We start from the raw sequence: 13,481 nt of genomic DNA on the forward strand, positions 1-13,481 counted from the left end.
ACTTTTGGCAGTTTGTAGTGGCATAGTCCGGAAAATGTGTCCGAACCGACTCAATGGGGTGTCCGAGTCAATGGTGAATCACGTTAGTTAGAGTTGAACTTATAGAATTTCCAAAATTTTATGGTCCTACTTCGTAGTTTCCATTTCAGAATTTACGGATTTTCCCGAGCTTCCCAAACCCTCCTTGCCCCGTCTTTAGCGTCTTGCTGGAGATGACATCTCGTTCACCGCCGAAGTTGCCGCCCCCACCCCCGGAAAGCACCCGGCGCTCAACGGCTGTTCAACTGGGCTCCGTCCGGAAGCACAAGAGGCCGACATGACCAACGGCTTTCCGAGACTCGTACGGAGTAACCTGGAAACTACCATAATACAAGCGGCCTTCAAAACTCAGAGCGCCACCTGATGCCTGATGGTCCAGTGCATTGCCGTATTGTACCTGCATCAAATTCGTCAGGATGTGAGTTGCTGCCCCAACCTGCCCCGGCCCATAACCACCCGACTGGCGGAGATGACAATCAAAGTACTGCACGACTTTTGAAACAGCCTGCGCACTGTTGCTAACCAGTTCATCTACTGAGGAGGTACTGGCAGAGAGTTCGTATGAAGCAATCTCCATTGGGTCCGATAGAACGTCAGCTGAAGTTCACACTCCTGACTCCCTCATATCGACGCCAAAGACACGACAAACTTCTAGCCTGAGCCCGTTAAGCGATGCTGAGGGTTGCACCACCCGTTGTTTCCAGAATCCCACGTCACCGGCAATGCTTCGGCGTTCTTCCGGTCCCATCATGGGATTGAATGTTCAAGTACTAAATATCGGCACGACAATACGACTTGATGTGCCTCCAGCGTGGAGCTTGTCAAGCATGCTCTGTTTCGTAATGACGCTTCCATCGCCCCCATCTGGTCGAGCATGATGAAGCGGTGCGTTCACGCCGTCCCCGTCTGCATTATACCCTTTGTTGGCGGCAGCGACCTGAAAGGTTTTCTGTCGCAAAAGCGTGACGGTTGATCTCGCCGCCCCGAGAAATCCTTCGATGACGACCGATTGACTGGCCATGATTTCCCGGAAGCTTCCAGCTGGCGCGCATCAACTTCAGTTGATTGTTTGGGCTGGAAGGGGAGGTTTTGCCGTCCAGCGAGGCCGCAACTGTTGATTACCCTTCAGGTATCATCGACCGTCTCAACCTAAGGTACTTTTGAACAACCTCGTGCACGCCGAAAGACCGGTTGCTGGCGGTCCGTTGGGATCTGTCCCCTACGAGCCGGGTGCAAAGCCAGCAGATCGACTCCATTGGTAGGCACAAAGCAAGGGAGGCCACCTGGAAACGTGTTAGCTCGACTTAGGTATGTCATCCTTGAAGGTTTGGGAGTGATGAAGGGGAGATCAGTTGCAAAAACAGTCTCGTCAACCCTGTCCACGACAGCTTCATCGGATCCAGGTGTAGTATTAATATCATGGCGAAAAGCCGGGCTCCCAGATCCTTCGCTATTGCTTCCAAGAGCCAGTAATCGCCCTTCTGGTCTGGCCGGGGATTGGCGACATTATCGGGCTCGCTCGTGTCCCCATTGACTCATTCGAGTAATCAGACGTTCTTGGCGGAAGCTTGGATCATTCTGATGCTGATTTAACATGAAGGTAATGCTGTTTCGTTTTCTGCGGCCGGACCGCGGCCTAGCTGTGACTGTGGCCAACAACTGGACCTGAAAGGCAGGTATGATTCTTGGAGCTAGCATCGATTTTTCGACTAAACTCATTGTGTTGCTATGACGGTTCTGAGCCAGGAGAGTGTGAGATGAACGAACCTTCATGGTCTGGTCGATCTGGTAACCTGAGCAACGCCGAAGCACAGCAGCTTGAAGCCTCGGAGTCAACCATTTGAACGAAAAGTCGATAGGACCTGAGCAATCAGTGACTTCTGGACTCTCCCTGTATGCATGAAGATGCCATCGGACTGCAAAATCAATGCAGGCAATCTGCGTTAGGGTAATTAAATAAGACCATCCATTCCATTCCCACGACCATCCATTCCATTCCCACGACCATCCACTGCCGCGAGGTCTTTTCCGACTTATTTGATTTGTTCTCGTCTTCGACATTTCAACAAATGCTTTTGTCCTGCCCACTTATGTCTTCCGAGTTGCTTCTCTCCCGGTCTTGCCTTCTGTTTTCTTTTTGGCCGTCGCAACAGGACAAACTCACACGATCTACGTGTGTGTATTATATCCCGCATATCACCGTAGAAATGAGGCCACTCTTGTCCTTCATCCCACCCACTTTCACCGGCCGGGGTTGCGGCTTTCCGAAATCGAGCGGTTGCATGTGGGACAGGAGTATCGACGTCACCGCGGCCAATGGGAGTGGACACCCCACGCCGGAGGGCCGGATTCGACGGGCTCGGCAGTGGAGGTGCAAAGTGGGTTGTGCGTCTCTCTCCAAATCCGCTGTTGAACTTGATCGGAGTGATCGTAACGGTGGAGTGGAGGCGAAGCAGATGGAGATGCCCAGGCTTTCGCGCGTTTTCCGCGCTCTGGCTGTTTTTGTCAGCGGTGCGGAAAGACCGGGACATGCCATCGCAAGAAGGAATGATTATGAACGACACCAAAACCGCAACCCGATACGGACGACTCTTAGCGGGTATGCATCTTCATGGAAAATACATCTCCGGATGCAATGTATTCCAGTTCAGAGAAACTTGCAGGGCAGCCCCTCATCTCATCTCGGCCAACGCGGGGTCTCCCGAGTGTGGTGAGGGGTGACGGAGCCGCTGGTGTCGCTGGGCTGGTCAGCCTCTGCTGGCCAGATCGTTTGAATTGCTTGCATATTTCTGCTCCAGATGAAGGTAGCAGTCTATGAAGTTCCGAGATGCTGCCTGCATTTGTCCGATCGTACCTGGGTGCTTTCCATTTGGTGTTACCGTTAACCTGACAGGTAGGTGGTGTATCTGACTTTTGAAATCTGTTTTGTCAACTTGAAAGCAATGACGATGATGTGGGTCTCTCGGATCCAAAGTAAGGCCACATGACATAGTACAGACGTACCCGGCGGGAGAATCTCAAACTGTCCGCCGAAACCTACTTGGTTGCTTACACGTGCACGTGTATTTGTTCACAAATCGAAGGCAAGTACGCAGTGTTGTTCCTGCTCAGGAACAAGGGCGTTATAACCCCTCCGCCAGTCAAGCAAACGCGTGGGGCCTCATCATCGCAAGCGAATCGTTGTTGCCTGTGATTTGTCACCTCCATCTCCAACTCCCACTCTGCGCCAGCACGCGGCACTGTCTTGTGGCATTCCATGACAAAACGATTCCCTCTTGCCGGCCGTTCGATGCGGCGGTTTCTGGGGTACCTGCACCCGTTCTCTGCATCTCTGCCTTCTGGAATGCAACACCCCACAGCGCCCTGTTAGCACGACCGATCTGAGCGTCACCACGATCCAATCCACCGCCCGCTGACAGGGAACGAACGCAGCCTCGGAGCTCCTTTCCATGTCCTGGTTGGCATCTAAGCTCGAGCTTGTCATTGCTCGGTCTCAAATGCCAGACCCATGTACCATGTATGTATTCGTGGGCGGTGCTCACTGTGCTTTTTGTACAGCCCGCCGCTTCATCCCAACGGGTAACCTGGGAATACCTGGTAACCCTGGGAATACATGTACCTTCATGGAGCTTACTTTGTCCTTGTTCGCGTCTGGGTATGCTGCAGCACTGTGCTAGCTGGAGGGTACTCCCCAGTCGAGCCCAGGGCAATCGAGTTGTCCCCGTTCCATCTTTGTCAATTCCCGTTGGTACAAGTACCTCAACGTACCGCAGCTGAACCCCATCGGCCGCTACTTGACTTTAGGGTATATATAAGTTTTGTCATTCCAGTCCATCCAAAACCCCGAGACTGCAGGATTCAGAACCAGTACTGCGAGACAGACATGCCTAGCATCCAAGAAGTCGCCATGGCATTGAACGGCGCCGTCCCCCGCTTGGGGGCAATCAGGGAGAAGAAGGGGGTTTCGGATCTTCGCACGGCTGCTGCCGGCCCAAACCTCGACATTATCGATATCCGCCGTGTGGCGGTCGAGACAAACCTGAAGGCCGAAGTGCTCTCCATGTTTCATGCGAGGGATGGTCCCAGGAAGCTCCCCACGCTCCTGCTCTATGATGAGAGAGGCTTGCAGTTGTTTGAGAAAGTGAGCGCCTCCCTTCGGCCTGCCACGGCGCACCCACACCCCACACTAACCCCGTTCCAGATAACATACTTGGAAGAGTACTACTTGACCAATGACGAGATTGAAGTGCTCAAGGCGTTTGCGGCCGAGATTGCCAACAACATTCCTTCAGGGGCTATCATTATTGAACTCGGCAGTGGGTCAGTAACACACGTTACCTCGGCGTCGGGCCGCTTCGACTGCTGTGCTGACCTCTGTGTTTGGTAGCAACCTCCGTAAAGTCAATCTCCTTCTGCAGGCCCTCGAGGACTCAGCAAAGTGCATCGACTACTACGCATTGGACCTCTCGCAGCAAGAGCTCGAACGCACCCTCGCCCAGCTTCCCTCGTACAAGCACGTCCGAGCCCATGGCTTGCTTGGGACCTACGATGACGGCCGGAGCTGGCTCAGGGATCCATCCGTTGCCTCGCGCCAGAAGTGTATCCTGAGTCTGGGCTCCAGCGTTGGTGAGTTGTCTGTTGCTATCCGGTCCCGCAACTTCAGCCTGACACGACTCTCGCAGGCAACTTCGACCGAGCCGACGCTGCCGCGTTTCTCAAAACGTTTGCCGATGTCTTAGGTTCGGGAGACACCATGCTGATTGGACTGGATGCTTGCGACGACCCGGCCAAAATTTAGTAAGTGGCGGTCCTTCCGGTTTAGGGCAGTCCCCTATGTGCTGACGCCGTTCAGCCACGCATACAACGGTCTGTAACCACATTGCTAGGTAGTTTAATGAGTACTGACCCTAACTCGCCATCCAGACAAGGAGGGTCTCACACATGAGTACGCCAGACCGCGCCTAGCATCTGACATCCCCTTTACTGACCGGTGCCGACGAATCCAGGTTCATCCTGAATGGTCTTCGCCATGCCAACAAAATTCTCGGGGAGACCGCCTTTGTCGAAGACGACTGGAGAGTCATCGGGGAATATGTTTACGACACCCAAGGTGGCCGGCACCAAGCCTTCTATGCCCCGAAGCGTGACACCATCGTCATGGGAGAGCTGATCCGGGCTCACGAGCGAGTTCAGGTGGAACAGAGCCTCAAATACTCAGCAACCGAGGCAGAAGAGCTCTGGAAACAGGCGGGTATGATGGAGATTGGCCAGTGGAGGCACCACAAGGAATACGGTGAGTAGTATTGCAGCACGTTTACTTTGGAGCTTGGGGTCGCCCCAGCTCCATATTGCCCGACTCCAACAGCCACCCTACTTTCACGAGCCAATACCCCACGTTTCCCCTTACGCTTTGGGCCAGTCATACGGCACGCCCGTGTAAGTGAACATAACGGCGTGTCATCACTGGTCTGCCTAGCTGCGCCTGGCTGCGGGGTCAACCTCTTGTCTCCAGATCCTTAACTCCCAGTTTCAGGAACTCCCCGATGAACTTTGAGGAATTCTCCAACTGACATGGCCGCACCGCGGCAGGCGTTCACATGCTTGCCAAACCAAAAATGGCGTACAGTTTGATTCCGTCCGTATACACTCGCACTGCACTCCCGTCTCTCGAGGATTGGGATGGCTTATGGGCTGCCTGGGATGTCGTCACCCGTGAGATGCTCCCACCGGATGAGCTCCTCGAGAAGCCCATCAAGCTCCGCAACGCCTGCATCTTCTACCTGGGCCACATCCCCACCTTTCTCGACATCCAGCTGAGCAAGACCACCAAGGACGCGCCAACAGACCCCGCCCATTACCATAGCATCTTTGAACGGGGTATAGATCCCGACGTCGACAACCCCGAGTTGTGCCATGCGCATTCGGAAATCCCGGACGAATGGCCGCCGGTCGATGAGATCCTGTCCTATCAAAGCCGCGTGCGTGCCCGGCTGCAGAACCTCTACGTAGCCGGCATCGATGCTATCCCGCGCCATGTCGGCAGGGCGATCTGGGTTGGCTTCGAGCACGAGGCCATGCATCTCGAGACGCTCCTGTACATGATGCTGCAGAGCGACAGGACGCAGCCGCCGCCGCATGTCCCTGTTCCCGATTTCGGGAAGCTCGCTGCCAAGGCCCGGTCCGAGAGGGTAGCGAACGAGTGGTTTGACGTCCCGGAGCAAGAGGTCACCATCGGGCTGGATGACCCTGAGGATGGAACCGATGTGGAAGTTTGCTACGGCTGGTGAGTTAATTTGCTGTTTTAAGGTGAGTCCGTTGCTGATGGAATTCAGGGACAACGAGAAACCGGCCAGACGGGTGAAGGTCCATGCTTTCCAAGCCCAGGGTAGGCCGATCAGCAATGAGGAGGTAAGCATTCTCGTTCCCCCAGTTTAGAATGATATCAGACTAATATCAGCAGTATGCGCAATACATGTACAGCAACCATGTCGCCAAGATCCCGGCGTCTTGGGCATACACTCCTGGCTCTTCATCGGGAGAGGCCAACGGCCAATCCAATAACGACTCCAATGGCAACGGGCACCGCGATGGCTTCGCTAACGGCACTTCAACCCTCCCGGAGTCTTTCCTTCAAGACAAGGCTGTCCGCACCGTCTACGGGCTGGTGCCGCTGAAGCACGCCTTGGACTGGCCAGTCTTTGCATCCTACGATGAACTCGCCGGCTGTGCCACCTGGATGGGCGGCCGCATTCCAACCTTTGAGGAAGCACGCAGCGTGTATAGCCATGTCGAGGCCCTGAAGAAGAAGGAAGCCGTGAAGAAGCTCAGTCAGATGGTCCCAGCTGTGAACGGGTAAGTCACTTTTTAATTTGCCTTCCTTTCACCACTCCAAAGGGAAAGAAACGGACAGTGCTGAGTCGGAATAACAAAGCCACCTCTGCAACAACGGCGTTGAAATTTCTCCGCCGGCCACCCCTCCCGCCTCATCCGCCGGTGCCACCACTACCACGACCACCACCACCTCGCCCGCTTCCTCCTCCCAGCAACGACAGCAACCCGTTGCCCTTGAATCACTCTTCATCGACCTAAACGGCACCAACGTGGGCCTCCGGCACTGGCACCCGACGCCCGTCACGGCGCGGGGCAACCGGCTCGCGGGCCAGGCCGACATGGGCGGCGTGTGGGAGTGGACCAGCACCGTGCTGCGCCGCTGGGACGGGTTCGAGGCTATGCCGCTGTACCCGGGCTACACGGCGGATTTCTTCGACGAAAAGCATAATATTGTGCTGGGCGGTTCGTGGGCGACGCATCCAAGAATTGCGGGGCGGAAGAGCTTGTAAGTTCTTCCCCTTTTCTTGTCTTTTGTGTTTGCACCTCTTTGTATGCGGTTTGATGAGATAGGTGGGTGAGGTTCGAGGGGGAAGAATAGAGTGGCTAATGCAAAGGGATGATTCATAGTGTCAACTGGTATCAGAGGAACTATCCCTATGCCTGGGTTGGTGCGCGGCTGGTGAGGGATGTGGTGTGAGGGAGTGGTCAGTGGTGGGGTGTGGTGTAACTGTGAGACAGGCGAGGAGCCTGTCTGTCAGGAGAGCATGAGGATGGGGCAGACTCTATTGGAGCGATGGAGGGGAGCTGATGCGAGCTGAGAAGCTTGTTCAGAATAGTTCAGACAATGATGAATTATCATTACTCGCTTCCTCTAATGGTTGTGGACCTCAAGAATGTGATAATATCTTTGTATCCATCCCTTCTTTCTCTCTCTCTCGTACCATCTTTTACTATCATGCTCTTTCTTGCGCATGCTCTCGCAACTTACTGGTCCCGAACGGTGACCACAAGTTCCTATTTCCACTGTTTCTCGGCCTCGCTACGTGGAGTGGACAGATCTCCGGAACAGAGACAGATCCATGGATCCATCAGCTGGTCAATCAAGAGGTTTGTCTGGCTTTTCGTGGTGAGTGAGTACTGCAAGATGAGCGCTGATTTTTATAGGAGGGTAGTGCGTAACCAGTCCTTAAAGGATGGATATCAGATATGTTGAAAACAAATAGTGTAAAAGAAGTCCGGCTACGTGTTGGGGAAAAAAGGGGTCCTGCGATAGACCTTGCCAGTTATTCGTCAAGAAGGCTCTACCGCTACTCCGGAAAGTTGTCTGTAGTGGTATTGTTTATGTGAAGGACCGGGCCTCCCGCATCAAAAGGGGTAAGCCTGCACCCTTAATAACGCACAGCGCACACAAAATGCAATGCAGGGTCCCAGGAGGAACATCACCAAGAATGTTATGGTGATTGTGCGTTGACAGACGGACCAGAATACTTCCAAGGATTAACGACACACCATCGCCAACCCCGAGTCCCTTTTGCCCAACCCCTTTGTCCGTGAACCGGAACGCCAACAATGCTATACCGTTCCACACCAGCCGATCCCCGGCTCAGGTGTTGAATCAGCCTGCAGCCATGTCGCCGCGAAGTCAAGAAATCCCCCCGACGAGATCCATTGGTGGCGCAGGTTTATACCAAAAACAACCTCTTAGACCACCTCACTCCCCCCTCGCATATGCTCAAATATAGTTATCCACCATCTCCCAAATCTGCGACGTCATCTTGACCCCTTGCTCGGTGATTATCCCGTCGATGAGCTCGGGATCCGTGTAGTCGACCTCGTCCTGCTCGGCCACCATGCTGGGGACATCGAGCTCGACGCCGACATTGTCAAACTTGCTAATGTCCTTTTGGTTGACACCGACCCGGTTCACCATGGGGTAGGCGATGGGCGTCTTGCGGCAGATCTTGTGGGTCTCGGCGGCGACATAGAACCGCTTAATGCCACCCTTGACCGTCTTGGTCAGGTGCGCCAGCTGCGCCGTGCCCATGCCCGAGATGATGCCGCCGTTCTGCATCACCACCTCGGTGCCGACCAGCACCAGGTTGATCTGCTTCTGGTTGCCGAGCACGTAAGCGACTTTATTGGGGGAAATGGTCTCGACTTCGAGGCCGGCCTCGCGCAGCTGGGTAACGGCCACGTCGCTGCGCTTGTTGTGCCCGTCGACGATGTAGATGACCTTGAAGTGCTTGCTGGCGTCGGACGCGGCGCGCAGCAGGATCTTGGTGACGGTGCGGCTGCCGCCGGCGGTCAGTACGATGCGCCCGTCCGACACGTACCGGCTGCCCCAAATAGCGATGCTGTCGCGGTCGGCCTTGGCGCGCTGCGCGAAGAGGTCCTTGTTGTCGAGGAGGTGCTGGCGAGTCTCCTCGAAGCTCAGCACGCGGTCGGAGCCGCTCCCTGTGCCTGTCGCGGTTGGCCCTCTAAGCGACCGCAGAAGGTACTGCTCGAACAGGTCGGCTCCGGCGAGTAAGGGGAGGGGGTTGGGTGCTGAGGCGAGGAGCTTGGCTTTTTCCTTCTTAACGGTTTCGACCAGCTCCATTGCGGTCGAAGAGGAGGTTGCCCGGAGCAGCTCAATCAGGGATTCGATCGCAGCGACGCCCATAGTGAGGTCACGATCGGAATTGAGGAGCTCGCGATAGGTCCGGACGATGCTGGATTCGTCAGCAGTGCCTGGCAAGTCCACGACGCTAGAAGGAGGCTCACTCAAATGCAGCGCCATTCTCGCGTTGTGAGGCGTTGGATGTGGAATTTGTGCGAATGGGTAGTTCCTGAGTCGCGGCCTGGGCAGCCGGCGCCAAGTTTGATGGCTCATCGGTCGCCATAGTGGTTGTGAAGTAGACGGATGCTGTGAAAGTGGGAAGCGGACTCCGCCAGAGCATACAGCTCGTGGTCTACAAACGCGATGGATCACTTTATTATAATCTCGCTGGGATCGGTTCGGCGGGGTAATAAAGACAACACCCTTGGAACAATTAACTGACGATCTTCAACCAGGGTGATCCCGCTGTAGGTTATGCCCAAGATAAAGTCACGCAGCACTGCGGTATACTTCGTCTGATGGCAATCCTCTTGGTCCACGGGCTACGCTCTGTCGCTGTCGTTCCTGGCTTGTGACTCAAAAGCCCCACGGACTCGAGCACTCAGCCCAGCACTGCGACCATTCTGCCGCTCCATGCCGCCTATAGCAAAGCCTACGTAATGCGGGGCATGGTGGGGTCGTTTAGGACACGACCCTGGAACCGGCTCCTCTCGGATGAACCCCAGGCTGCGAGACTACCAGACAACTCTATTATCCCATGGGCTCTGTTTCTCCCATCTCGAAATTAAGACACCAAGGCCACCTAAAAACACAAAACACTACAAAATGGAGACCATAGACCCCGCGACGGGTCGGCCCCTCCCTCCCGACGCCATCGTCCGCATTCTCCGTCGGTCCACCCAACCCCTATACATTGCACCCGGCTCGGACGGAGCCACATAACATGCTAACACTGACAACCCCAGACGTGACGCCCAAAGTACACATCTACACCCTCCCGCGGGACGCCGTCTCCACAGCCGCAGGCTACGCCGCCGCCTCCTGGACCTCAGACCCGCGCAACCACATCTTCACCGCCCGCCTGCGCGTCCTTGAGACCTCCATCCCCGTCCCCACCTCCTCCTCCGAATCAACAACAACAACAGCAGCCTTCACCATCACAACCCCGACCCAACAAGACCCCCCAGCAGAAGAGAAACCCGAACAAGAGGAAGAAGAACGAACCGAGCTCAAGATAGACATCCTCCTCGAAGACCCCACCACAGGCACGCTCTTCGCCGCGGCGCCCTACACCGCCCCGGCCACGGTCGAGCCGACGACGGACAGCTCCCGCTTCTTTGCGGTCCGCGTGCAGGACCCGACGGGAAAGCAAAAGGCCACGTTGGGGATAGGCTTTGAAGAGCGGAGCGAGGCATTTGATTTTGGCGTTGCGCTGCAAGAGGCGAGAAGGGCGCTTAGCTGGGAGTCCGCCGCCGCCGCCGCGGTAGGGCCAAGATGTGACGGTGATGGTGCGAGGAACAACCAGGGGAGGAAGAAGGGTGGTTGTTGTGGGGAGGATGGGGAGGAGGAGGAGAAGAGGGATTTGAGCTTGAAGGAAGGGGAGACGATCACGGTGAATCTGAGCGGGACCCGGTTTGGGCGGCGGGCGGGTAGGGCTGCGGCGACGGTGAGTCGGCCTGAAACGGAGAGAGGCGGCGGCGGAGGAGCAGGTGGAGGACAGGGGCAGAGCCTGGCTTCGTTTGCGCTGCCGCCGCCACCACCGCCGCCGAGTTCGAGTTCAAGGGCGCAGAAGAGGTTGAGCGCGCAGCAGCTGGGGTTTGATGATGGGAAGTTTGGCGAGTTTGCTTGAACCCGGGGTTGCTGTGTTTGTTTCTCAGCCGGGTTCAGCAGGTCCTACGGTCACATATGTCATGGCGGCCAATGTGTCTGTCTACCCCCAAGGACTCGGACTCGGGCTGGAGATGGTTGTAGCGATTGTTTTAAAGAGCACTTCCAGCCTGATTGAATAGACACTTCACCGTACATACACCCTTGAGGATTTTGCGCTGTTTCCCTCCAAGGAAGCACCTCGAGCACCATCAGCGAGCAGCGTAAAAGTCATCGATATTAACCTGTCCGCGACTCCTTTCCGGTCCGTCGTGTTCATTGCCTTCGACGCACTGCCAACTCCCACTCATTCCTCACGATCCTCCCGAAAACGGATAAGTATACACATTGACATACAATCCTGCCACAATCCTCTCGTTACCCTGAAATAGCACAGGCAATCACCCCAAGTAAGTCAACACCGTTTCCCTTAGCCCTGTTGTCATCGATATTTCAGGTAAGTAGAGACATACAACACGCTAACCAGCCGTCGACTGGAAACTACCCCTCCTCGACCGGGATGAGGGCGGCCACAGGCTCTTGAAATATGGCAGGCTCATGCGCTTGTCGCTGTTCCTAGCCCGGAGCGACGACGAGAGAGGTGAGTAGAGCGAGACGCGCCTCAATTCAGTCATCCACGGCTCCTCATCATCCTCTTCTTGCTCTGGCTCTGGCTCTTGCTCCTGGTCTTCGTGGATGTCCTTCTCGGGGAAACCGGGGTTGGTGTCCTCCTCTGCCTCTGCAAGGCTCCCAATAGTAGAAGGAGGGAAAGGAAAGCCGTCTGCCTGAGGAGGCCGCGGCGGTGTTGGTCCTTGCTTTTTCTTGCGGTTGTACTCACTCTGGGGCTGTTTCTCGCCGTGGGTTGCTCCCGCTGTGCGTGCTGTCGCTGGTCCAGGCAGTTGATGACTTGCTCGAATTTCTTCATCTCGTTGTTGCTCCTCGGCCTCGCCGTCGACGGACTCGATCGGCATTTGCTTCCCGGCAGACGACGTCTTGGACGCCCGCGACCAAATGTCCTCGGAAAAGACCACTGCACCCGGCGTGAAGCACGGAGACAGCGGGCTCAAGACGAAGGACGGGGGCTGCAGCGGCGGCGACCCGCATGAATTAGAGTCCGACGGCCACTCTGTCGTCGAGTTGTTTCTGCTGCCCTTCTGCTCCTGGCACGAGCTCAGGCGATTGCAGGGTGCTTGATCCTGACCCTGGCTCAGAGTTGGCGCTGGCGGCGCCGCAGGAGGTGGAGGAGGATAAACGAGGGGCGGCAGGTGCAGAACTGGCTGTTGGTGGTGCACCGTCATCCAGCGGTTTCTAGTCTGGAGCTCGACGTGCATCTGGCCCAGCCGGAGCAGGATGAGCTTTTCTTGCTGGGTGCTCTCGGCGATCTTGGTCTTGATCAGAGACGCTTCTCGCTTGCACCTTTTGGCCTCTGATGCGGTCTGTGCTTCTGCTAGACGGGCATCGACGGCGGCGTACCGGTGGAAGAGTCGGGTGGCCCGGTCGCCTTGCTTCTGCAGGTCGTGAACGAGGTATGAGTACTCGTTGTGGAGTTCTGCCAACGGCCGGGCGTCCAGGCTTTGGACCGCCTGCATGTAGTTGCTCGGCGGAGACGTTGGTTGGTGCCGGCTGGGAGACCTCGGCGTTGTTGGCGACATTGTGACACGGGGGGAAGATGATTTTTAGACCGGGCTTCCTTGCTGGTGCTCTTCTCCATGCAGGCTCGAGGAGAGTTCGTCTTTGGTGACACAGGCCTAGAGACCTTTCCGAGCAGGCTTGTTGTGTCGATCGAGAGCATTATTTGTATTGGGTTCTTGATTCGTACGGGCGCCTTCAAAGCACCCTGGCTTCGTGAGCCATCACTTATGCAAGGGCTCTAAGTTTGTAGCGGTTTGTAGCACCCCCGCCGTCCGCTGGACAAAGGGCTAGAACGATGCTGGCCTCGGCATCCCTGTCTGTCCTTTGTTTGCTATCACCGGCTGGCAACCATTGGCTGTTAGAAAGTCCACCATCAGCCACATCGACTCCCTGATAATAGTTTCTCAAAGGGCCAGCGCTAAAGTATCTAGCGGCGTTTGCCGCAGGCAAAGTGGGCTCCCAGGTTGTGGTGGTGGCGTCGGCGGCTCGTTGAAAGAGAGGACAACATTCCATGGCC

General features: G+C 55.9%; 5 protein-coding genes across 5 annotated transcripts; 2 read left to right on the top strand and 3 right to left on the bottom strand.

The window, feature by feature from the left end:
* Nucleotides 1-1,263: 1,263 nt before the first annotated feature.
* Nucleotides 1,264-2,227, bottom strand: N657DRAFT_117274 (uncharacterized protein). Its single transcript, XM_062785801.1, has 2 exons — nt 1,402-2,227; nt 1,264-1,322 (listed from the first exon to the last, which is right to left on the bottom strand). The coding sequence occupies exon 1, from the start codon at nt 2,098-2,100 to the stop codon at nt 1,546-1,548; it is 555 nt and encodes a 184-aa protein (XP_062645491.1). The 5' UTR covers nt 2,101-2,227; the 3' UTR covers nt 1,264-1,322; nt 1,402-1,545.
* Nucleotides 2,228-3,248: 1,021 nt separating this feature from the next.
* N657DRAFT_647917 (uncharacterized protein) lies at nt 3,249-7,576 on the top strand. Its single transcript, XM_062793419.1, has 11 exons — nt 3,249-4,180; nt 4,241-4,359; nt 4,427-4,665; nt 4,722-4,836; nt 4,892-4,905; nt 4,963-4,984; nt 5,046-5,332; nt 5,629-6,322; nt 6,372-6,447; nt 6,500-6,891; nt 6,971-7,576. The coding sequence occupies exons 1-11, from the start codon at nt 3,653-3,655 to the stop codon at nt 7,377-7,379; spliced, it is 2,895 nt and encodes a 964-aa protein (XP_062645492.1). The 5' UTR covers nt 3,249-3,652; the 3' UTR covers nt 7,380-7,576.
* A 1,026-nt stretch (nt 7,577-8,602) lies between these two features.
* On the bottom strand, nt 8,603-9,749 carry N657DRAFT_635736 (nagb/rpia/CoA transferase-like protein; the record flags this gene model as incomplete). Its single annotated transcript, XM_062791362.1, has 2 exons — nt 8,603-9,578; nt 9,631-9,749. 2 exons carry the CDS (start codon nt 9,747-9,749, stop codon nt 8,603-8,605), a joined length of 1,095 nt encoding a protein of 364 aa, XP_062645493.1.
* Nucleotides 9,750-10,245: 496 nt separating this feature from the next.
* Nucleotides 10,246-11,531, top strand: N657DRAFT_665468 (adaptin ear-binding coat-associated protein 1 NECAP-1). The gene is made up of 2 exons (XM_062795292.1): nt 10,246-10,355; nt 10,432-11,531. Exons 1-2 carry the CDS (start codon nt 10,292-10,294, stop codon nt 11,313-11,315), a joined length of 948 nt encoding a protein of 315 aa, XP_062645494.1. The 5' UTR covers nt 10,246-10,291; the 3' UTR covers nt 11,316-11,531.
* A 202-nt stretch (nt 11,532-11,733) lies between these two features.
* Nucleotides 11,734-12,984, bottom strand: N657DRAFT_635738 (uncharacterized protein; the record flags this gene model as incomplete). The annotated part of the gene is made up of 3 exons (XM_062791363.1): nt 11,734-11,768; nt 11,817-12,071; nt 12,171-12,984. 3 exons carry the CDS (start codon nt 12,982-12,984, stop codon nt 11,734-11,736), a joined length of 1,104 nt encoding a protein of 367 aa, XP_062645495.1.
* Between the last annotated feature and the right edge of the window lie 497 nt (nt 12,985-13,481).

This window comes from Parathielavia appendiculata (genome assembly GCF_033297405.1).
Source record: "Parathielavia appendiculata strain CBS 731.68 unplaced genomic scaffold N657scaffold_11, whole genome shotgun sequence".
Taxonomy (NCBI): Eukaryota; Fungi; Ascomycota; class Sordariomycetes; order Sordariales; family Chaetomiaceae; genus Parathielavia; species Parathielavia appendiculata.